This window comes from Equus caballus, chromosome 5 (assembly GCF_041296265.1).
Source record: "Equus caballus isolate H_3958 breed thoroughbred chromosome 5, TB-T2T, whole genome shotgun sequence".
In the NCBI taxonomy this organism is placed as follows: domain Eukaryota; kingdom Metazoa; phylum Chordata; class Mammalia; order Perissodactyla; family Equidae; genus Equus; species Equus caballus.
In genome coordinates, this window is record NC_091688.1 from 58,528,909 (window position 1) to 58,554,321 (window position 25,413).

The window sequence follows — 25,413 nt, forward strand, 5'->3', positions numbered from 1 at the left end:
CATCTCTGTGCTTTCTTGGGTCACAGCTCTGAATTAGAAAAGAATGGCATTTGCTTTTCTACAGAGCATTGCACATTCCAGGCCTCTCAAATCATTTCACAAAAAGAAGTCTGAGTTCAGCAGCTCTCCAGGGGAACACAGCAACCATTCTGCCCTGACAACAGACTGTGTGACCACTTAACCAAGAGAGGAGATGTCATCCAGGCTTTGGGTTGGCTCCCCGAGCTTTTTATCTGGTACAGAGTGAGCAGCCCATCCTCGATTGCTGGGTACTATCCCAGTTTTAGAACTGAAAGCCTGAATCCTGGGAAACCCCTCCACTCTGACAAACCAGGATGGTCAGTCACCTTATGACTGGTAACAAAGCAGGCAGCTCCCAGCACCTGAGAAACCATCAAACAAGCCCAGGACTGAGAGATAACCATACGTCCCGTGCTTCAATCCATATAGCAAGTAGGGTTTATGAGCTGATCAGTGGCTGGCCTCTGATTCTGAGTACCATCAGTTAATTATTCTATCAAAATTGGTTCAATCAAATACAGTCAATCCAGGACACTGAGCATACTCTGTTGCCGTTTGCTTCCTCCTCCAGCCCTGGCAAATACAGTGGAGTAATGGTGACTGTAGAATTAAATTTCCCACTTTTCGTTCCAATTGCTCCCTGCCCCTGCGTCGAGCATGCACTTTCATGTTTTTGCCAGAGAACGTATACACTTCTTGTAAATGGACAACCCACTGCCACTCCAAACCAAGGAAACAAATTCAAGGAAACTATTTTCTTATTTCCAATTACTACAGGTTGCAAAGAAATTGTCCTTGAAGATGAATGAGGTTCACTTCTACGAGCCATTTATGGATGAGCCCATTGCCATCCCCAACAAACCTTACACAGAAGAGGAGCTCGTGGAGTTCGTGAAGGAGCACCAAAGGTGCCCCCAGATGGCATGCAGGGGGTTGGGGGGCGGGTTGAGGGTTTGGGGAATGGAGAAGAGCTGCTCAGTCCTGACATTTCAGACCCCCAAGAGCAACAACCTGGAGCTGGTACCCTAGCAGAACTGAACTCAGTAGTATGGTTTTGTTGGTCATTGATCAGTGGCAGGGATGTTGCTACATTTTCTGAATATGGGTCTCCACTTGTAAGCAGGGTTAGGCCCTCTCCCCCAAGTCAGCAAATCCCCTCAAAGTCAGAGTAAGAGATCTTTCAAGTAAAATTGTACAATAATAATGATACTAATTTAGTGACAGCCTCCTATATGCCAAGTAACATGCTAGATGCTTATGGAAGCTATTTTATCTAATCTTCAACATTAAGGGGTAATTAGGATTATCCCACTTTTACAAACCAAGGGGTTGGGCTCAGAGTAGTTAAATAACTTAGCCAAGGGTGAACATTCTATACATAGAACTTCTGGAAGAGGAATATTTGATACCACTCGGAGTAGCTTTAGCATAGATTAGTCAACGTTTTCCGTAAAGGGCTGGATAGTAAATATTTCAGGCTTTGTGAGCCAGATGGTCTCTGTTGCAACTACTTAATTCTGTTGGCAGTAAATGTGGAAGTGGCCATGGACAATATGTAAACAAATGGGTGTAGCTGTGTCCTAATAAAAGTTTATTTATAAAAACAGGAGGCACTGGCTGGCTTTGGCCCACCAGCTGTAGTTTGGTGACCCCTGCTCTTGAGGGAGGGACAATATCAGAACATGGAACATGGTAGGGAGTTCCCCACTTTGTCCCTCTACTCTCCCTGACACATGCTCTTATATGTTCATTGAGCCTGGAACCATGATTCCCTCACCTGGTCAGTCTTAGTCCCTACAGAGAACAGAGGTTGGAGGAAGAAATATCAACAAGTCTAGCACTATTTGCCAACATTCAAAAGAAGTGAAACCATGAGCAATAATACATCCTACCTGTTCCTCCAATCATCCTTAAAGGATATTTGATGGATGACCCTGGTGATAAAACAGCTGCAGTTCTGAATGGGGAAAACCAGGACTTCCTGTTTTCTCTCCCAGGTCTCCTCATTCTGGGCCTGCTCTGGGATCTCAGGAGTGGTATCTGATTGTGAGCAGGGAAATGTCTTCTTACCCTGAGAATGAGCTGACCCTGCACCCTCTGACCCATTGTTTGTAATAGACTTTCTAACGGTTGGATTCAATGGGTCTGTGAAGAGGCTGAGAGCATTAGGCCCAGCCCTCAGTGTGACACAGCAGGCTGGATCTGCTCTGTCTCCTCAGGGGAGAGATGGGTTTGTAGAGCTCTTCATGCTCTTGCAAATGTACCAAAATCTCATTTTACATTTCACATTGCTGAGGCTGCGCGTCTGCCTTGGTAATCCCTACTGAAGAAAGTTCATCTTTTCTCTTTTCAGACCCACTCTACGTCGCCTACGCCCAGAAGATATGTTTGAAACATGGGTAAGAAAGTGGCAAGCTCTTTCTGCCTTGTAGAAATGGGTATATTCCCTAAAAAGAATACTCCTTTCAGTCTCACAACTCAAACCCTACTTGGCTGGGGCAGATGTCTGGATGGTGGAGTAGTTGAAACATGGACAACTTCACTCTCAATTGAACCCAATTCTCCATGGATCCCACTTAAACCTCTTTGGCCTACACACTGAGTTCATTTCCTGCAGTGACTACTGGCTTCCCTTCATTAGCCACCAGAGACCCAGAGTAACATAGTGAAAGGAGCTCAGGCTGTGGAGTCACAGAGACTTGGGTTCAAGCCCAGAATCTGCCATTGAGTAGCTTTGCATCCTATATCGAGTCATGTGGTCTTTCTGAGCTTTAGTTTCTGAATCTAAAATCAGGGCTTTCTGTAAGGATGAGTGGTGTGAAGAGCCCAGAACATAGCAGGTGCTCAATTAATGAATGGTAGCTATTTTTATAAATATCAACCCAAGGTGCTGGAAAGTGCTGAGTTGGATTGTCCCACAGGTCTATGTCATAGACAGTATGTCAGGTGGGTCAAATGGAATTAGAAAGAGGGCTTTGGAGATACCCCCCACACCCACCCTACCCCAGCTTTATACAAAATTCTATAAACAATAGCAACCAAAACCCGTGGAGCATTTTTCAAAGCATTTCATGTATCCTTTTACTTGGATCTTTCAACAGCTCTAGAAAGTGATGTAAAACAAGTATTATTTCAGCCCCATTTTACAGGGGAAAATTTACGATCATATGGATTAAATTAATTATTCAAGGATGCATGTGTGTATCTAATAAGATACTGTGTGTAACTACTAAGCATGAGATCTTGGGACTTAAACTTAGGCCATCTGGAGCCAAATCTAATATTCTCTCCAGTATATCTCCCTAGAGTGGGCCATGGGTCCATAACGCACCATTTTGGCAGTCGGGGGTGGGGCGGAGAAAGGGATTAACATGGAAGCATTTATTTCTTAATTCTTTAATTCAGAGTCTAAATTGGCATATTAATAGACTCATGGAGTAACTTGACACTTACTGTTTTACTGGCATGTAACTTACTTGGATGTCTGAGTGTAGATCAAACATTTCACACTGAAGGGCAAATAGTCCAGTCTAGAGGAGCGGACTATTTAAGAACAACTCAGCACAATAGAAACACATTTTCCTAATGTTCAAACCTTTCAAAAATTTAACCCTTAAAAGGTCTTGTTAATAGATTTAAAAATAGCAGAAGGGTATAACAATGCTTTAAAAATAATACTCCTTTTGGGGCTGGCCCCGTGGCTGAGTGGTTAAGTTCACGTGCTCCGCTGCAGGCGGCCCAGTGTTTCGTTGGTTCGAATCCTGGGCGTGGACATGGCACTGCTCATCCAACCACGCTGAGGCGGCGTTCCGCCTGCCACAGCTAGAGGGACCCACAACGAAGAATATGCAACTATGTACTGGGGGGCTTTGGAGAGAAAAAGGAAAAAAAAAGATAATAATACTCCTTTTTAAAACAGTTTTACTTTCCACTTAAAATAATTTCAGACTTACAGAAATAGTACAAAGAATTCCATTATCTCTTTCCCTAGATTCTTCATAAGTTAACATTTTACCACCTCTGCTACATCATGCTCTCTTGATAGACAGATATAGATAGAGATATAGATTATTTTCCTGAACTGTTTGAGAGTAAGAAACAAACACAATGCCCCTTTACTCCTAAATACTTTCAGATGTTTTCTAAAACAAAGGCTTTCTCTTACATAACCACAGTACACTCATCAAAATCAGGAAATTAATAGTAATACAGACCTACTATCTCGTCTATGGATCTTATTCAAATTGACCAGTTGTCCCACTGATGTCCTTTATAGCAAGGGAAAAATTTTTTTTCCTGGACCAGGATCCAATCCTGGTTTGCACATTTGCATTTAGTTGTTATGTTTCTCTAGTTGCCTTTAATCTGGAATGGGTTCGTGTTCTTTGTCATTCATGACACAGCTTAGCGTTTTAAATTGAGAGTGATTATTACTGTTACGTTCTGCTATGCCTTTACCCTTAGTTCTTCTTTTTGTTTTCTTCATCCCTAAGAGCTAAGTCTCAGTTATCTAGGCTCCTGGAAGGGAGAGACTGCAAATTCAGAACCTTCTCTCGGGACTTCCCTCACGGACACAGCAGTATCACACCCAAGACGTCACACCATAGCGGGAGGCACTCTGCCCCTCCCTCAACCGCAAACACCCCCACGCCCCCCACTGCCCTCAGAATGCTCCCTCTCACCACATCAGACGCAGATGTTCAGAAAGACACTTTGCTGTCTAGCTTCATTGGAACTTACTCTCTGCTTTCTTTTCACTTAATGAATAAGATAAGTTACAGCTTTCGCAATAATATAAAATAACAGTGATGGCTCATATTTTCCATAATATTATATATTCAGTTGTTTTCTAATTGGGAAGGGTTGTGTATTGAATTTACCCGGGTAGAGGAAAGTGGACTGCTTTCCTGCTTTGCAGCATCCCACCATGGAATACCCTCAGAGCCTCTCCAGAAGCCTGGGCAGCCCTCATCCGAGTCTCCACTTATAGACGGAAGCCAGGACAAGCCCTCCAGGGTCATCTTCACACCCTGAAAAGACAGAAGCAGAAATCAATCTGTCCAAAGGGTGTCTGGGAGCCACTGCCTGTACTCCGACCCATCACGCATGCCCACCTGGGAGGGCATTGCTCCAAGGAGCAGCATCTCCATGGGTCACCTGGCCACAGCAACTTACACCACACGTGTTGACCAATTCATGAACTTAGAAGTCTTTATCTGCAGCACCCACCTCCCCAGACATTGCAAAATATTTCAATAAGATGGGAAAACTGGGTAGGGCTACAGCAGCCATTGACCTTCTTCTCTCCCCAGTTTTGCAGGTTTTTAAAGTAGAAAATCATAGAAAACACATAATGTATTATTACTAGAGAGATTGGTGCCTAGTAATATTTGCTGTGTGTAAATCGGATATTTATCTATTTACGATATTCAAAGAATGTCAAGATGGGGCAGGGCGGTTCAGACCTACTGCTAACCTGTCCTTCTCCTTGGAGACTTCCCCTTCCCACCGGCTCTCCATCCTGACAAGTGGTCAGCAGGAGTCCTGGGCAAAAGCCCACAGGGGTGGGAGTCAGCAATTCCTTCTAAAAGAATCCTCCCTCTATTGCAATAGCAATGCAATTGCAAGAGGGACCCTGAGACCTCCAGCTGAGCCCCTACCTCACTCCTTTGCACCTTAATTGGGGAATCTGCTAGCTTTAACTACATTTTTTTCTCTGCATCTCTTCATTCAACATGACAACAAACATTAACAGAGACTGGAAAGAAACAGAGCTAAATATGAGCACTGGTAATATATCTGGTTCGTGGGTCATTGATGTTGAGTTTCTTCTTGGTATCTCTAATATTTTCCAATTTTCTTCAAACGGTATATAAAATTTTTATCACCATACTCTTTCCTTTAAGTCAATAGACATTAAGAAGAACTTGTTACGTTGTGCTAGGCATGGAGGTTAAAAAAACGGACGCTACTGTGCTGTCCTTAGGAATGCAGGTTGAGGAGATGAAACAGTCTCAAAACATATAACAGTAGTCCAGTATGACATGCCAGGGGGACATACAAAGTGCTAGGGCATCTAGAGTAAGGTGTTCACCAAAGTAACTCCCAAATTTCCACTTCTTTTGGGGACCCAGGGCTCAGTCACTTTATGGAAAGGACCCTTATTAGCCTCTTTTAAATTAGTAAGAGTCACTGACCTGAGTTTGCAACATCTTCTGCAAACCCTGCAGGGAACAATAGACTCATGGAGCCCATCCTGCCACTGTTGGTGATATGAAGGCGGAAAATTTTTTCCTCTACTCTCTTAGTTCAGTTTTGGGGGCCTGCAAATTAAACTGACAAAAGACAGATCAGCAAGAGAAAAAAATCGTTTTAATTACTTATGCATAGGAGTTCACAAAGAAATGTGACTCAAGGGGGGGCTTATATGCCATCTAACTAGGGGATTGGAAGGGGCAGAGGGGCACTTCTGGGAGAACAAATTTAGAAAAGGAGGGAAAAAAGACACAAGGAAAAACAAATGACTTTTTGGAAAGATAACGGGCCCTTAGAGGAACCGATGGGAGATATGATCGTTTTGTGATAACGTCTGTCTGAGACGAGAAGGTTAGAGTTGCTCCTGAGTGGGGATTTATGGCAACTGAGTTCCTTTGAGAGGCTCTGCTTTTAGGCAGATAAGGGATTTCAGGAATTCAAATGCGTTCAGCTCAAAATAGTTTTTATGCCACAGTGGCTTATTCTGGACCCTTCAGTCCTGAGTAGAGAATGCGCTTTGGGGCTGGACAGGACTGGCGTGAATCCCAGTTATGTCATGTACTAGCTCTGTGACCTTAGGTAAGTCACTTCAATTCTTAAGGATTAAATAGGAATAAGACTTTCATTCGAGATTCATTTGAGACTGATACAAAGAGTGGCAAATGGCAGGTATTGTTGCCATTTTAATCATCGTCATTATTTTAAGACATCATCCCTTCCCTCAGAGATCTTGCCATCTGGCTGAGAAGGGAAGATTTGTGCTCTTAAAAAGATGATTTCCAAGGCAATGGGATCTAAAGACCAAATGGGTGCTCTGGGCAGCAAGGCTGTGGGTTCAGAGAAAGCCCCGGGGTGGTCCCGATCTCCTCAGCTCTTCTTCACTGTGCACACTGGATCCTCAGCAAGCAACCCTGACTCACAGGCTTGCCCGTGGAGTCTTGCTCTGTGAGGTTATTACCCACAATACCTGGCTCCGAGCATGTGCCTGCTTCTTCACAGTTGTTCACTATAGGTTGACGTGCTGAAGCTTTGAGACCCACAAAGAGAGAGCCTCTTTGCTTGGTTACAGTGCTCCATCCAGGGACCATCTGAGGCCTGGGAAGTGACAGCCATATTATGAGCAGTCTCTTAGCAAACGAATATGGATTCTTAATTTTAAAACCAATTTCCAAACGCTTTCTAGAGGGGCACACAGAAATGAAGCCCGCTTCACAGAGTTAACACCACTCTCTTCCAACTGATGGCAGGAGGCAGAGACACGGGGCAGCCTAATGAGAACTGATCAGGATATTCTGTCTGGCGATAATAGCAAATGTAAAACAGTGAAACCTCAGACTTCCCTTCTGGTTGCTGTCGGATTTGTGTAATAAACCTCTGCACACACACGCGCACACACACATATATCCGTAAAGTTCAATTCCCCAGAGAATCTGACCAAGGCACTGCCCACTCTCTTGTTTTTAATAATAATATTTTCCATTTAATCTCACTTAGAATTTTTGGAGGTTTTGTCCATTCCAAACTCAAAGGAAAAAAATTAGCATTTAGATAGAATTGCACCAGCATTAAAATCAATTGAAATGAAAACGGGGATCATGGGAGGGTTGAGATGCCTGGAGTTTTTTTCTGCAGGATGATTCTGATATGACATTCAGGGTGCCACATGCAGGCCTCTCCCTGTGTCAGCGATAATCAGTATTCACTCAGATGTGTCCCCGGTGCCTCGTTCTCACACCTCTTTCTCTCCAAGTCTCCTGAGGATAGCATTTCTTATACAGAGGCCCCTCCAAGCTCTCGCTCTTCCTTCTGCGGGAATAATCAATGCACAGGAGACACAGGCATATGGGCCTTTCTGTTCAGGATGTAGAAACATGGAATGCTACTTGCTTGCCCGTGGATGTGAGATACTCTCCCTAGATTTTTTTGCCTCGTCCCAGTCTCCACGGCCATACCCACTTTTTACCGTCACACCCTCAACCTTCTCTCGCCCTAAATTCCGGACTTTCCCTGTAGCCTCCCACACACATATTCTGCTTCAGCAAGCTTTGGTTCCAGAGCAGAAAGGACCCCAAGGAAACAGCCTGGAGGTCACAGTCAACAAGGTGCCCCACCCCGACCTCACAGGTTCTGTTTCTTCAATAAGAGATGTCTTAACAGAGAAGCACAAGTGTCTATGATTCCTTTGTGAACAAAACAGACCCACATCCTAATTTGCCTCAAAGAGTCCGACCTGCTGCCTGTTTGGGGACAGTTTCAGGATCTGTCAACAACATTCAGAAGTTTCCATAATCTGGTACATGGCTGATTATATTTGCTGGGGATGAATTCTTGAAGCACAGACTGACATCCGCATTCACTGAGCTGCGTTCAGTGCTTGTTGCCCTCAGAGCTCCTGACGAGCCAGACTCACATTCTTCCTCATTTTGCCTTTTACTGCTGCTCTCCTGGACCCGCCAGACCACGGGAGTGAGGCCCATTCAGTGCTAATGTCTTGTGTGCAGTTGGTGTTTTCTTGTCTTGCAAACCCATTTATCAAACTCCACGCATGCCTCCCAGCTGCTCGTCAGTATTCCCTTCCTCAACGTGCACCCTGCTCGGCCCCCCTGTGCCCCGGTGTCCCCCTTCACTCCCCCTCCACCCCCTCCCAGCCACCCATTTCCATGCCAGCCTCTGAGCCTGTCCCTGACATGCTCCCACTTGGGAGTGTAACCTTTGATTCTTTTCTCCCACAGGAGGATGATTTAAATGGGATCCACATTGTGGCCTTTGCAGAGAGGAGTGACCCAGGTAGGAAACCCTGAATCTGTTCTTTTTCACCTTAAGTAAGAACTGACTTCTCACCTTTGTCGGCCCCCACCCTCCCTCTTCCCTAAATGAACGGCACAGTATTGGGCACCCCCTGGTGGTTGCCTGTGAGGCACGCATCCATTTTCACTTATGCACGTAGCTGGGAGAAGAGGTGTGCATACATCAGAACCTCGTTCTGCTGAGCTGCCCAGCTGGGAAGAAGCAGTGAGCACTGAGGAGGGTACTGAAACATCGTAGCCTGACAGGCTGTGTGGGGTGTGTGTGTGTGCATGTGTGAACTTCTGTTCACATTAAAAGTTTCTTTACCAATTTTGTGATCATCTATATAAAAAACAATCCTACGTTAAAATAATAATAAATGTACCGTTTGGTTTGTAAAATATTTTCTGTGCTTCGTAAATGTAATAGATAATATTCCCCCAAATAATGAGAACTGGGCAAAATAGGCAGCTTTTTTCTAGAGTGCAAAATGACCCCATAAATGGACGAGTAACGACGTTTTTCTTTTGGAACTTGGACAACATTTTCCTGGTTTCACTCTTTTGAACATCAGTAGAGAGTGAAGTGCAGGAAAAGTTAGTTTTGCAGGTGGTAAAATGCTGGGTCCCTTTGTCAGTGCTCTGTGAGATAAAAGGACCCCGAAGAGAAAGTGTACGTGGAGATTCTGAAGCGTGTTTTGGGAGACATGGAACAATCTAGAATGCAACCAGAAAAGGCAGGCAACTTCGTTTAGGATGGCTAAGCAGCCAGGCCTTGGGCTATGAGGTGCCTGTGCAGGGGTTCCCAAACCTGATTGTGCAGAGAACCATGAGTGCCAACACAACCTGGGGCTGACTGAAACGACACCTTCAGGAACCTGTCATTCATGAGGCTGTGGCAGTTCTGATGCACCACTGGGTTTGGGAACCACTGCTCCAGCTAATGTAGAACTACATGGTATTTTCCAGGGATTTCAGCCTCTTGTATATTCATAGGGACAGACAAGGAAACAGAGGCTTGGAGAAGTTAAATGAACTGCCCAAGAGGGCACAATGAGGTAGTGGTAGGCCATGAAGAAGGGACAGATTGTCTTTCAACATAGCCGTGCTTCTTGCACATGCCTTGACACATAGTAGGTACTCAATAATACCTGTTGGGCAGATGGTTAGATATGCAGATGACTGGTCAAGACTGAGCCCCAACTCTTCACTATCAGACCAGCATTTGTTTTTATAATGCACTGTCAGCCTCCACAGAGTCTTCCAGACTGAAGCCTAAATGTTTTTATCTTACTTTTTTTTCCCTTTGGTGAGGAAGATTCGCCCTGAGCTAACATCCATTGCCAATTCTCTCCTTTTGCTTGAGGAAGATTGCTGCTGAGCTAACATCTTCACCAATCTTCCTCTATTTTGTATGTGGGACACCACCACAGCATAGCTTGATGAGCAGTGTGCAGGTCTGTGCCTGGGATCCGAACCTGCGAACCCTGGGCCACTGAAGCAGAGCATGCGAATTTAAGTGCTACACCACTGGGCCAGCCCCCATAGAATTTTTTAAATTGAGATATAATCCACACATCATACCACATATTCACTCTTTTTAAAGGGTGCAATTCAGTGGCTTTTAGTATATTCACGAAGTAATGCAAATATCACCACTATCTAATTCTAGAACATTTTCATCACCTCAAAAGAAAATCCCATACCTGTTAGCAGTCACATTTCCCTCTCCCCCAGCCCCTGGCAATCACTAACCTACTTCCTGTCTCAGTGGATTTGCCTATTCTGGACATTTCACATAAATGGAATCATGTAATGTGTGGCCTTATGTGCCTGGCGTCTTTCACTTAGCCTAATGTTCCCAAGGTTCACCCGTTATGTAGGATGTATCAGTACTTCACTCCTTTTTAGGGCCAAATAATATTCCACTGCATCAAAACCAAATTTATGTTCCAAATTATCTGTTTCCTTCTCCCCTTTTTTTATTAAAATTTCTGAATGTCCACTGATATCCCGGTTTTCCCATCATCGACTTGAAGAGTTGGAAAAACTCTTCAAGGATATCTAGTACTTATCCAAAAAAGTATGCTAGTGTAGTTCCAGCTTCTTTCCACAGATTTTGGCCACCCCTCTCTGCCCTTGGAGAAGAAAATATCAAAGAAAGCCCGTTGCTGAAGGTTTACAAGCTGTAGGCAAACAGAATCAGATCCCCGGTGCTGTGTGACAGAGATGAAATTGCCATCAGCAGCAGCCTGCTGGCCAGACTCCAGGGGGCTTCCTTCCCGCCCCACTTGCCCCCTTCCAGGATTGTGGGGAGGCCTGTCTGGCTCTCTGGAACAATGGAACAAAGAGGCCTCCGAGAGTTGCAGGAACCTGTTTGACCGAGATTGCTGCTGTCATGAATCAAGCTCCTGAAACTACTTCCACCTCCTCCCTTCGCAAATATCCCTGGGCTCCAGGCTGGGCCTTTCCCCAAAGGAGCCCAAGCTGGGGCTTGTTACTGGGAAGCTGGGAGAAATGCGCTGGGGGATGGGGGGTGGGGAGGAGGAGCTCAGAGCATCTTTCCTCAGCCAGGGAGGGCCTGGCCTGCTCAGGGCTGGGAAAGGGAAAGGCATTTCTGTGAAAGTCCCTGACTCTGCAGCTAGTCAGTCATTACCCGCAGGTCACTGATGTGTAACCTGGGGCGGAGGGGCCTGGCTGCAGGACCAGGAATTCCATTCCTGCCCAGACAGCGGTTCCTCATATGCATGCCTTTGCTCTTGCCAACAAGCTCTATCTACATGGCCTATTGCCCCAACCAAACCCCTACCCACTTGCCTACGGAAGAAGGTCCAGGAAAATAATACAGCTCTCCTCAGAGAGCTAACAGTCTTGAGGAACTGTGCTCTATGGAGATGATCTCATTGGGTCCCTAAAACCACTCTGCGATATTTGCATGATTATCATCATCCCAGGGTCAGATGAGAAAAGCGAGTCTTAGAGGTCAATTGACTTGCCCAATTAACTCACCAGGAGTTACCTAAGCCAAGATTCCAGTTTTAGCAGGCTTGCTTGACCTCTGAATTCACCATGATTATGATGAAGAAGATGATGATGATGACATTGTATGATTATGTGACATAACAACCCCGTGTGGGAGGGACTAGTTTTAGTCCCATTTTACAACTGAGAAAGCTGAGGCCGAGAGAGGTTGACTCGCTGGGAAGCAGTGGAGCTAGAATGAAGCTGAGGACTGTCTGGCTTCCCAGCCCACACCCTAACCACAAGGCTCTGCTGCGGACTTGTCCGCCCTCTGAGTTACTACCCCTGACGACATCTGAGTGATCGTTCAGGCTGCCCTCCTTCCTCTCTGCTGTCCTCCATCACCCGCTCCACCTCCAACATTTGAAGACCCAAAGAAGTTCTGGGTGCTCGAGATCATATGGTTAGAGGTGCAGCAGACACACGAGCCTAGATTTCTCAATGGCTCCACTGGGCACCATCCACCCAACCACACCATTCTCCCAGGCTGTCCCAGCCAGCTGCAGGCTCTGAGTGTGCACACTGCTGCTGCAGTGTAACGGGGGTGGGGCAGAAAAAGCAGGAGAAAGGAAGATGGAGGTGAGAAGAGAATTGAACCCCCAGGAAGCTTGAGAGCCCAGTTAATGAAGAAAAGTCAAACTTCCTCCCTCCTGTCCACTGATGTTCCCAGATTTGGAATCTAAGGTTACACGCAGCAACAACAACAAATGTCTCTGTGTGACTGGAGTCCTCCAAGGACTCTTCTCCTGGCGGTTCTGATATTCCCAGCCTGGAGGTCGCATTCAAGGCTGGCAGACAGCGTCTGCTGTCTTCGCCCTGGAGCTGAATCCCTAGGTCTCTTCTGCAGCAAGCTCTCATGCGGCTGCCCACAGGCAGGCCTGGCCGGGAAGGACATTTCCGGCTCTCAGCTCTTGCCCGTGTCCTGGGTGCTGCTTGTCTTCCTCCTCCAGCCTCCTCTTGGGTCCCTGCGCTCGGAATGCCGCTGGAGCTGCGGTTTGACAGCTTTGAAAATGAACGACTCTCCCCTGTCACCCCCAGATGTGTCTGCATCAGACTGACATCTTCTTTATAACACTTGATGAAAGGTTCGCGAAGGGGCCTTTCTACATGAGCGCGTGCTGGATGGGTATCCTCAAAGGGCACCAGGAATATCAGCACTAACCAGCTGGAAATGCGAGGACAGGCTGCTGGCTGCGCGTGTGGAACTGCCTCGGGTTCCCCTGAAGTGTTTTTTGAGTCCAGTTGTCTCAAGTAAGAACCCTAACTGCTTATTTGAGCTTCCAAATTTAAATTTGGGTTATCACATTTAACATTTGGTTCTTCAGTGCTAAACGTTGTTCCAGGCACTTAACAAATATCAACACGTTTAATCTTCACAACAACCCTATTTGGTAGGTACTGTCACTATCATCTTCCTGATGTAAGGAAACAAAGGTGTGGAGAAGTTGAATAATGTCCCCAGGTCACGTGGCTCATAAACGGTGGCTGTCGGCCCCAAGCCTGGGCTCTGTAACCACCGCCTTGTGCTCCTCTCCATCACAAAGCTGTGTAGTTTGACTTTTTCACCAATTCTGGGCCCAAGGGCTAGGAGAAGACAGGGCAGAGAAGGAGGGCTGTGGTCAGGAGTGGCAGGGTGCTCAGTGTCTTGGGTGCCATCTCGGGACTGTGGGGCCCACACAACGTCCCCCTGTTCTAAGCGGATGCTCAGTGCCTCACTGAGAAAGGTGCATCACTCTTACAGGTGGCTGGGCCACTCTGCCGTGTCAGGGGGAGCTCCCAAACTTGTCTGTTCTGAGGCTCCCCAAAGGGCCCAAGTTCAAATGTCATGATGCAGTCCTTCAAGAATTCCCCGTTCACTGAATGGGCTGTGGCCTGAGGACAGACCAGGCCTTTCTGAGAGGGGACCTGAGGGCAGTTACCTGCCTTGCACACCTTTGTGTCCCAGCACCTGGCCCTGGGCCTGATATGTTGCGGGCACTCAGAATATATCTGCTTGATGACAAATGAATCCTTCCCACAACAAAGGATGAGAGCCATGAAAAAACTTAAAGTGAATAAAATGGGGTAGTGGAAGGGGGGAGAAAGAAAGAGAAAATCCTCCTGTCTCTTCTGCAGGTGCCTCTTGTGCTAACCATAGCATCAGTATTATCACCAAGCCCCTGAGGTAATGTGGCGCTGTTCTCGGCATTTTCAGGCCAGGAAACGGAAGTCTCAAGAGAGGTTAAGTGACCTGTGGCCAGACTCGGGCCCTCTCCAGAAAGCTTCCAAGTTGTGTGATGCCCGCCCCACCTACTTACCTGTGTCGCCTGCAGGACCCCACACTAACAGCCCGGCTCCCCAAGCCTGGGCCTTTCTCTAGGAGCGGGACCCTGCGTCCCATAACTCCATGTGGTCTGGCATCAGGGAGGGTCCTTTCAGTGTCTTTATGGAATGAGCACGGCCAGCTCCCTGAGGAGCCGGGTCACAAGGCCGGGGCCTGGGCAGGGTAGGCTACGTGCCGTGGGCCTGTTCCCCCTGGGCCGTTGCTTGGTCTGAGACCCACAAGTCTCTGCCAGACAGAGCCCTGGCTCCTGAACTGGCTGCGACCAGCCTGGAACTGGTCCCCCAGGGCTTGGTGCAGCCTCATTCCCACCAGGCCCTCCCTGCATAGGAAGGAGGAGAGCATAATCACCGGCTTCCCCTCCCACAGCGATGGGATTCCCAGAGGCCTCTTGCTTTCCGTGGGAAACCTGGCTCAGCATGAGCCCTCAGCCCCAGGTCATGGGATCTCAGGGTCCAAGCCCTGTGGAGGGAAGGAGTCCCAGTTCTCACAGTGCCAGGTCCCTCTTCTTTATTTAGGTTGATCTCTGAGACTCCAGTCGCACTCAGGGACATCGCTGGGTGAACCAACCAAACAGGTTGTGGCGGTGGGGAGGATGTGGCTCAGCAGCATGGTTGGAAGGAAAGGAAGGGACGCCTCAACTGCTCCAGGAGAAGGCAGTTCGGCCCCCCAGCGCCAGGCTGCACCCACCTGTCTCCTGGTGTCCCGGGCCTTGCTTCACTCATGTTGAAGCTTTCACGCATGGCTGGGGCCTCTCAAGCACTAACTTGAGGAAGGAAGATGGCAGCAGCTTTGGTAGGAGTGCCAAGACCTCAGAAGGAAAAGGGGTTGGAGAAATAGCTCTACAGAGGCCTGAGTTAGAATCCTGGCTCTTCCACTTGTTGGCATGTGATGCTGGACAGGTCACCTACTTTTCCTGTGTCTCAATTCCATCCTCTTTAAGATGGAGATGATAAAATCTCCCTCACCTCCATCAGGACTAGATGTAAAGATTAAACGCGAAAATACTCAGTACCCAGTAACTGCTGAATAAGTACTCATAAAATAAAGGTTGGGGACATGATTACAGACTTCCTGCATGTAAAGAACAATGTCCATGTCCATAAAGGAAGAAGTTGGCAAACGGACTTCTTATGAAAAAGGAGATTTCAGCTAGATGCAAAAAAAAGACTGTTGGCTGTCAGGATTATCAACTCTGTAGTGAGCCTTAGGAAGGTCACAGGGTCTCAGCTCTGGAAATATTCAAGAGAAAAGATGGACAAATGTTCTAGGTGGGGCTTTTCACCTGCCTGGATATTTGGAATGTTTGGGATTCTCTTCTGGCTTTGGGAATGGGCTTCTCTAATAACCACGGAGAATAGTCCTCTAGTTTCTATGGCTAATAACTGCCAGCCTACAAATCTCTGAACAATATTTCTTCATTTTTCTTTAACTAATTATGGGCTATTCCTTCTGAAAGATACATGGCCCCAATCTTAAGATGCCTTTAAGCTCAGTGCATCGCTGATAAAGGAAATGTTCATTTCAAACTCATTCATTCCTTCATTCATGCAATTCCAGATGTGGACTAGTCTTGTGCTTAACGCTGAATTACAAAAGTGAACTGTGGCTTCCTACACCTGCCTTCCTGGTCAAAGAAGGAGGGTCCACAGTGCATGAGTCCCTTTTCCAGAACACCTGCCAGTTTTAAAAAGAAACAGAAGCTCTCCCTAAGAGGAAATGGAACTTGTAACTTACAATTTTAGCAACTGCATACATGCAAGACCAGTGTAGCTGCCTTAATTCAGCTTTCCCAGATGAATGAGAATCCATTCCAACAGGTCTGCTTCAAGGCTGGGGAATAAAGTGGGGAGAACAGATGGGGCTTGTGAGGAATATTCAAGTTAGCTCAATGACTTTCAAACAAGGGAATTAAACCTTGCTCTAACCGATACATTGAGGCAGGTTCTTCTCAGTGTCACACCAGTTGGCACAGCCACTCCTGAAACCTTCAGCCACTAAATCAGTAACGGGCCAGAAGGAGCCAGCCCGTGACATACTATCTCCTGGCGTAACTTCCTGCGAGCATGTCTTCTTTACCACATGGAGCCAAGATTGTATCTAACCCACCCCTTGTGCCAGATCATTGCACTTGATACATATGCATGGAATGAACAGACGAATGGCCAGGTTCCTGGTTTTCAGGCAGAATAACGTCAGATCATCTAGGAAGAATAATGGGTAAACCTTACTGTGTATCAAGTACCATCTCAGTGCTTTAGAAATACTAACCATTTAACTCACAGCCATTCTATGAGGTAGGCACTGTTGTTACCATCATCCCCACTTTACAGATGAGAAGCCAAGACTTTAAATAACTCTTCCTAAGTCACACTCTAAACAGCAGAACCAGGATTTGGACCAAGGTCCTTTGGCCCCAGTTTCTGTGTATTTAGGCATCATGCTGGGCTGCCTCCCTGAAGAACCGGCTCTGTTCTGTTCTTGAAAAGATCCAGGGACACAGAAGGATTATGCCCATCACAGAATTCATCATCCTGAGAGTCAAAATCTGTCCTTGAATCTCGATGAAGCTTCTCTGGCTTTAACGTTAACCTCATCTATTAATTTATTCTGTGCATGTTTTGAGCTTTCCTTGTTCTTCCATAAACAAAAAAACCTTTTGTATTCTTAAAAATAGGCATTAAGCCACAATTTTGACTTCTCTTGTATATGTAAAAACTCCAGTCTGTTTGATTTTTCTTACAGAACCCAATTTTTATTCCTCAGTCTTATTCTCTTTATCTCTAAACTTGCTCTAGAATGTAGACTAGAAAAGATTCCTGTACGTACTTTTCTTGTTATAAATCCCGTCGGAAAGCAACGGGGCTGTCTCATGTGTTCGACTTGTGGTTCTGATGGCAGATCTTATCCCTCTACAACACCCCGGCTGGGACAGTTCCTCCCTACCCTTTGGGTGAGCGGGTCTTTTGCACCTCAAGTTTACTTTCTACTTGAATTTGGGTCGGTGTTACTGAATTTCATCCTCTTTGTGAATTTGTGATTTGTCAAAGTCGCTTTTAAATTTGATTCTCATCTTCCAGAGTACTGGCAACCTCTCCTCATTTATCATATCCCTTTCTTCTCAGCTGCTCAAAGTAGTCACTGAAGGAGTTTTGGAAGAATTCCCCCTTGTGGTGTGTCTAGGATGATACATAAACCCCCAGATAACCCAGGTGGCACCATAGTTCCCTATCCCGTGACACGGCAACATGCCCAGAGGAGGGGCATCCATAGTGTCCAGATAGCAGCAGCCGAGGGCACTCTGGAGGGCCTTGAACTTCTGAGTCACACCTACAGGCAGCAGGAGTAGTATTGCCCAAGCCCAACTCTACCCCAACTCAACCCCACAACTCTAAAGCACATGGCCCTGTTGATCTCAGGTGTCTGTGATACAGTCTAATTTGTGATATAATTCAAAGCATAGATGGAAAAATCACCCAGCGGACTGCATCTCTGCAGGAAGGGGCTGCAGGGCCTGAAGACCCTCTTCTCCACTAGCAATAGCTGGGCTTTCCTGGTAACAAGGCCTGAGGGGGCCGCGTGTGAATCTTCTGAGTTAGCAACATTTAAAGCGAGTACACCCACTCAAAGCACTGCTAATAGGATGCATTTGTCTGGAATGGATTAGAGATGAGGAAGTGCAGAGAAAAACCTTTGCTAAGAGGCTTCAAATAGCTGAACAGAGGCTTGAGTGCCTGAAGAGAGGAGGGGCTTGCTAAACAGAGGCCACAGAAAGAGGCTCACATTGGCTGGGCCCACCCTCCCCACTCTACAAAGAAAGGGCAGTAGCCATACTGAATTCCTAAGCAGTCGGTGAGTTGCTTGTATGGAAGGTAAACAATTCAGGCCACAAATTCAGCTATGCAAGAAATATAACTTTATTTTCTAGAGCTGAACTGAAATTTTACCACTGGATGGTAGAAACTGGGTCTGACAATTAATGGACCCCGCACTCTTACTCCACCATCCCTAGGGGTCCATTGTCTTGTGGTTTCCTGGGCATAGACGATGGAGTGCACATCTGGTCAAGGTCATCATCATTGTCACCTATCCACTCTGGCATCTGCAGAGAAGTCTGTCATTCTGTCTGGCCTGTAGCCCTTGTTCCAAGCAGGTCGCCATTGGTCTCCCCATCCCAGCTGCAGGACTTCTTCAGATCTGCCTGCCCTCTCAGCGGCGTCCGTGGTCCTCAGAACCACAGAGAACTCGGCGGGACCTCCTGACAATTTTTCCGCCCTAGTGATCCTGCCCTGGGGGTTTTCCAGGAGATTCTGGAGTCTTTCCATTTTCCTGAGCTTCATTCTGAAATGAGGCATGGGTCCCCCATGCTCTGGGATTCTCTGAAGCTGGGGAGTTTTTGCGTGTGGACGCATAGGCTTGCATTCGTGCACACGCACACGTACACAAACACACACACAGGCACAGAGCTTATTCTCAGAGACTCTTCAGAATCTAAACTCTTTGTTTCTGGTGGGGAGTGGGGTGGGGATGCTGAGGCTTTGGGGTATGCTGTCTCTTACTAAACATTCTTTCAAAATTCTTGTTTATGGCATAAATTTTATTCTCCTAGTCCTTAAAGGCTTAGGCTTTTAAAGCTAAAAAAAATGCTCTTGAAGCTCGCAAGGCTTGTCTCTGCTTTTCTCATGAATCATCCCTCCCCTGGGGGCAATGAATGCTGCTGACTGAATAGGGGGAGGGCAGAGCAAACGAGGAAATGAGGAGGGAGGGAGGGAAACCCCATTAACCATCTCAAAGCTATGAAACCAACTGTAAATCAGAAGCTCACTCAGTTTGAAGATTTTAGGAATTCCAGGTTGTAGAAAACTAAGGGTCCAAGCTTCAATGTTCTTGGTCCACAGAACTCTGAGATGATTGAGAAATTTCAAGAGATGGCACAGAGCTCTGAGAACCAGACAGGAGTCCCTCTGTTCTGGGATTGCGCCTTCTGACTCAAGGCTGCCCAGTTTTCACATGCAGACTAGTAAATGGAGCTTGGCTTTCAGTTAAGAACCAGCCACTTCCTATGAACTTTGAATTTTTCTTTATTCAAATTTTTTATTGTTTCCTTTGAATATGCTGCTTTGTAGCTGGAGTTCTCATCTGACTCGTTTTGTAGAATAATCCCGTAATTGAGGGTATGCACCAAATGGCCTAAGAAACCCTCATGGAAAAACCACACTCTGCTCTCCACGTTAGAAGCTGTGTATGTGCCAGGGTTACTCAACCTTCTTGCATCCTACTTCAGATGGCTACGAGTTCCTGGAGATCCTGAAACAGGTTGCCCGGGACAATACCGACAACCCTGACCTGAGCATCGTATGGATTGACCCGGATGACTTTCCTTTGGTGAGTGGCTTGGACCAGGGCACCATCCTTGGTCACCTTCACAGTCTCATGTTTAGGTTTGGCGTGAGATCCTGAAGCATGAAGGAGGATGTGCACTTGCAGAAACACAGTGGCTACCCCCATCCAGTGTAGGAGATCTCGGCCACAGGGGCAACACTGAATTTCAGGCCTGGTGCCGACACTGACATGGTTAGACTTATCGTCCTCACTCCCTGGAGACCAGGAACCCCTCTGAGGGGCCCACTCAAGTGAGCTGGGTGAAATTCTTCTGCCAGCAGCTCCATAGCTGCTCCTCATCCCACTACTACACTGGCTAGAACCTCTTTCATGTTCTGGGTAAGGACCACCATTCTGAGGCAACCTGAGTTACTAAGTGATAAAAACCAGACATGAACATTTTGTGTAGAGTTAAGAACTTCATGGAGAGAAGGAGCAACCTCTTGGAGGGCAGAGACTCTGTCTTGTTCATCGCGTTCTCCCAGGTCCTGGCATAGTATCTAGCACATGTTGAATGTGCAAGAACCTCAAAGTCCAAACTCTTGCTAGTGTCAGTGACCAATGGCCAGAAAGCCTTGATTGTGCTTAGTATTAAAGAGAATAAACAGAATTTGTACAATACCCGGGCCCAGTGGTAATGATAATGAATGCAGCTAATATACTCTACTGCATGCCTGGAACTGTAGGAAGTTCTTTACATGCATCGTCCCATCTAATCCTCTCAACAACCCTATGAAGCAGGTTCTATTATAACCCCTGTCTTACAGGTGAAAAGAATGGCAGCTGGAGAGTTTAAAGTTAGTGAGTGGTGGATGTGATATTCCCACTCGGGTCTATGTGACATCAAGGCTTTGTCTATTAGTCAGTAGACTTTAGATTGAGCTAACTGCTGGTAATCAGTACAAGTTGAGTTATCATTAGGTTATAAATGATAACTCTATCTTCTTCCAGGAATTATCATTTGTTGCATAGGTCACTACTGATCATACCATGATTCAATAGACAAAATTGAGGGGTTTTAGTGAACTCGAGGGTCCTGAAACCCAATCCTACATGCAGGGTGAGTGAATCAAAGTCAGAGATTTCCATGACCCCTGAGGCCAATGTCGTAATTCTGGGTAACAATAACAAAGTTTGGCCTTAAGACCCTATATACAGTAGTGTTTAGTTAGCCTCTGTCTGGTTATATTTCTGATTTATCTGGACTGTTTTGTTATGCAAGCTTGCAGATGGTCTGCAATTCTCCTGACCTGTTCTATATGATTGCCTTGGTTTTTGCAAAGGAGACTGTTCTGATTTCCAGGTTCCTGACTATCCCCAGTCTCCATCAGGCCATATATTTGCTTGGGAGAATTTCTACCACTGAACATCTCCATTTTCTTAGCCCTGTGGCCCCTTACTCCTTTAGTCCTTCCCAAGTCAGAGATTAGTCCACAGGGAGCCCAAGCCTGGCTGAGTGAAGAAGCCGTCTTCTTCCTTGTATGCCAGTGTATGGCACATCGCTGCTTTCCCAGCCGTCTCATGTAGCAGAGTGGTGCAAGGTAAGGGATTTTTAAATTGGACGTTGAAGGAGAGGTAGAGGGAAATGGCTCTTTCACCACACATAAACTATAAAAGAGCCACAAGTAATTTGGGAATCAACTTTGAACCATCTCTGTAATATTCTTCCTTACAGCTGGAGAAGCTTTCATAGCACCTGTTTTCATAGTTAGTGTTATGACATCTTTTTTTTTTTTTAATGCTTATTTAAAGTGTTTGAGGGCTGGGGCCAAGTCTTCAATTTGTTCAGTGTCCACAGCTGTTTTGGAAACCTTTAACCAATGGTGACCTAATTACTCTGATGGGATGGCAGGTGGGTCCAGCCACAAAAAGTGGCTTTAACAGGGAGTGCCTTCTGCCTGCTGTCTCATTTTAATTTTTGTTGCTACAGCTTGTTGCCTATTGGGAAAAGACTTTCAAGATTGACCTATTCAAGCCACAGATTGGGGTGGTGAATGTGACAGATGTGAGTACACCCCATGAAAGCTTTCTCAGGCACCCTCAGCCTGCCCTGTTTGCTGCCATGCAACCCACACTGTGAGATTGAGGCAGCCAGCCCCTCGGGAAATGAGCAGGACCCTTCATCCTGCCCGAGCTCAGGAAACATGCCAGTGTGGCCCAATCCTAGTCTCTGAGCCAAGTCCAACCTATGGTTCCATGGCTTTCTTCCATGGGTATATTTCCTTGCTTATGGGGCCACCCCAACCTGGTTCATTGACTATTTGGAACTTTTCACCCAATTAAACACTCCTGTTATTTTACCCCAAAGCCCAACAAGAAAGTCTCTTTACACAAGGGAACCCACACCTGGAGTTGCCATTGCACAGGTGATGGGGCAACTGTGACCCGGAAGCCCATGCAGGCAATCACCATTGTGTGGAAATATATATATGAAGTTTCTGGTAGGATAGCCATGAAACTACCACCAATGGCTCCCTCAGGGAATGGGACTAGAGATGGGTCAGGGCAGTGGGAAATACTTTTGCTTTTTTACCTTATATCCTACTGTTCTGTTTTAAAATGTTTTAACTTGAAAAAACTTTAAAAATCACTATTATTATTATTATTATTAATTATTATTGTTGTTATAAATTTAAGAAGTAGTTTACAAAATAAATGTAGAATCCTCCAGGTGATTCAACATCTACCAACAGGGTAAAAGAACATTGTTAACTGGCTATATATACATACATACACACACACACACACACTCACAATGGAATATGTGTATATACATATACACACACATACACAATGAAATATACATTTTCTTTTATACTGCACAAACAGGCTACTCTACATACCATTCTGCAGGTAGGGATTTCCTTTTAACAATGTGCACACATTCCTATTAACTGTAAGTAACCTGGGGCCCACTCAGCACAGCTACTCAGCACCCTCTGGTCTGGCTCCTCCTTCATGAATTCATTCGTTAGCTCATTCTGTCCCTCGTTGCAGGCTGACAGTGTCTGGATGGAGATTCCAGATGATGATGACCTGCCCACAGCTGAGGAGCTGGAAGACTGGATTGAGGACGTGCTTTCTGGGAAGATAAACACTGAAGATGATGACAATGAAGATGAAGATGATGACGATGATGATGACGATGATGATGATGATGATAATTCTGATGAAGAAGATAATGATGACAGTGATGATGATGATGAATAGCCCCAACTCCAAATGATTTTGTTGAAAACAAAATCACAGCTACCCACTACCTTACAGACAGCACAAGGTGGCAGCAGGCAGCCTTGGCCCACGCCCAGCCAGCTCCTTTCCCTTTTCCAACCTCTCTTTTCCCACTCCCTTCTCATCAGGAGATGTGCAGTTCAGCAAATGCCTTTCTAAATCCTGCAATTCCACTCAGCAAAGACAAGTGGGGGGAATTATTCCCATGTTGACTGTCTTGATTGTCATGAAACAGCTCTTGTTCTTTGCCGGACCATCAGCGGTCATGGCAGTGTGGTATCTGGCAGTCTGGGGAGAAAACGCCCCTAACGCCTCTACTCAAGTTTACTTGTTGTCTTTGACCATGACCGTAACAGAATTGACAGCTTGCTAACTCACTAGCATGGAGTGACCTTATAATCAGAGCCCAGGGAAGACACACAATCAATCCATTTAGCCCCCAAGCCTAGAACATCAGTTAGGATCCCTCCTTTAGATAAGAGGCTCTCTCTTAGGGAAGGCTCAGCCTTAGAAACAAGTTTATAAATCTGCTTCTTTTGGCTCTATTAAATGTATCATTTTAAGTGTAGGTCAGACTATTATGAACTCAGATCTAAGCCTTGGATGGCTACTGAGAGGCCTTGAAACACATGTGTACAGATGTCACCATCATTTGGAGTACATTAGGATACTTGGATGGGAGCTTGATCTGCTCTCTGAACTTCCCTCTTGGTGACAAGTCTTGCATATACATGGGGGTGGAGGGAACTGGAAGGATTAAAGGTTTTTAATTATTTCTGATGGCTTCATGTCTCTGATTGTGTCAGCTGGTGTCCCGGCCTGAACCGGGATCTGGACACCCCTTCTCTGTCGCTGCTAGCGAGCCTTCCCATTTAGAGGAAAGGTTGGTTTACGCAGAGGTCAGTTAACTCTCCATTCATCAGCACTCCCACAGTTGAGCAGGACAACAGTAATGAGTGTTCGTAATGATGCCTGAGGCACTGAAGACATCCCCAAGTGCCTTTCAAACTATTTAAAAGTTATTTTGTGCTCGGCAGTTTTAGTGTTGAGTGTGCATTATAACGTTCTAATTTATTTTCTCAATCTTTTAACACGTGTAAGACATTGCAAATTCCTTGAAAATAGGGCAGTCCTTTTGTGGAGTAGTAGCTAACTAACTCTGTCATTAAAGTCCTATTTTGAAAATATGAGACTATCTTGAAAATCCTCTCTTGACTTTTCTCATGCTGCTCGTTCTCTCTCGGCTCCCATTCTACCTCTCTGTTCCTGCTCCGTTTTCCTTTATGGCCTGTCTTCCTCAGCCTGCCCTTTAGCTGTTAGTGTTTCACAGTCTCTCTCAACTCTAACATTCTTCCAAGGTGCCATTACCCAGGCTCATCAGCTACCACCTAGGTGCTAATGACCTCCAAGACTGGGTCTCTAACCTTCACCACTTTCTTTAGTTTTATACTCACTCATTCAGCTGCTTCTGGACATCCTGGTTTGGGTGTTGCACAAGCACTTCAAACAACATAACAAAACCCAAACTATTACCTTCTCCCTTAAACTCTCCTCCTCTTCTTCATGGAGTCCCAGTTTGGATGAGTAATATCACCATCTATCCAATGGCCTGGGTGACCCAAGGAGGCCCCTTTCCTCTCTGCTCCCATGGCATTTGGTGTATACCCCGAATCATTGCACTTATTTAAATTGTAACACATATTTGCACGCCTGTCCTTTCACTAAATTGTAGGCTCCTCAGAGACAAGGAATTTATTTATCTTTATATCCTCAGGACCTCGCACTTTGCTCAGCACAAAGTAGATAATCATTTATTGCATTGATGGGTGAATAATTGATTAATCAGCACTGTTGGACAATGATGCTTATAAGACCTCCTCATTTTTATTTCTCCCCCTTACAAAACAAGGCAGTCACTTCCCAAGCTAGGCTACGTTGCCATCCAGTCAGGCCCAACCACACCTCAAAAAAGCTCTCTGGGCGGTAAATTTTCAAAGCAATCTTTGAAGCTAGCCTTTCACACAGTCAAGGAATGTGCTCTGTCATGAAAGTGGTCTATTTCCCAGCCCTGGAAAATCCCCTTGTTCTCAGAGGCTGGGTAATATGCAGTTTAAATCATGTCACGGTGCTCCTGGACTAGAAGCACTGAGTGTTCAGCTAGTCTTATCCGTAAGCAGCAGTGCTGTTTGGTTATTGGTCTAAAACTTTGTAAGCTGATATTTATTGAATGTTTGGTACGTGCCTGGCGCACTATGCTATGTGCTTCACATGTATTATCTCACTGAATCCTTACACAGGTCTTATGAGATGGGTCTTGTTATTATCCCAATTTTACAGACGAGGAAACTAAGACACAGGAAACTCAAGTAATTTTCCCAGAGTCACACAAACACTTTA

The 25,413-nt window shown here is 45.9% G+C and overlaps 1 protein-coding gene across 4 annotated transcripts in view; it reads left to right on the forward strand.

Moving 5' to 3' along the window:
* The window catches only part of CASQ2 (calsequestrin 2), a 62,666-nt gene extending 38,460 nt beyond the window's left edge, over window positions 1–24,206 (forward strand). For all 4 annotated transcript variants that reach the window (XM_005610291.4, XM_070267171.1, XM_070267172.1 and 1 more), the window contains 6 exons: window positions 799–929; window positions 2,375–2,420; window positions 9,009–9,063; window positions 19,688–19,788; window positions 21,716–21,790; window positions 22,783–24,206. In XM_005610291.4, the coding sequence (XP_005610348.1) occupies window positions 799–929; window positions 2,375–2,420; window positions 9,009–9,063; window positions 19,688–19,788; window positions 21,716–21,790; window positions 22,783–22,995 (621 nt within the window). In that variant the 3' untranslated portion in view covers window positions 22,996–24,206. The remainder of the gene's footprint in view (window positions 1–798; window positions 930–2,374; window positions 2,421–9,008; window positions 9,064–19,687; window positions 19,789–21,715; window positions 21,791–22,782) is intronic.
* The last annotated feature ends 1,207 nt before the right edge of the window (window positions 24,207–25,413 follow it).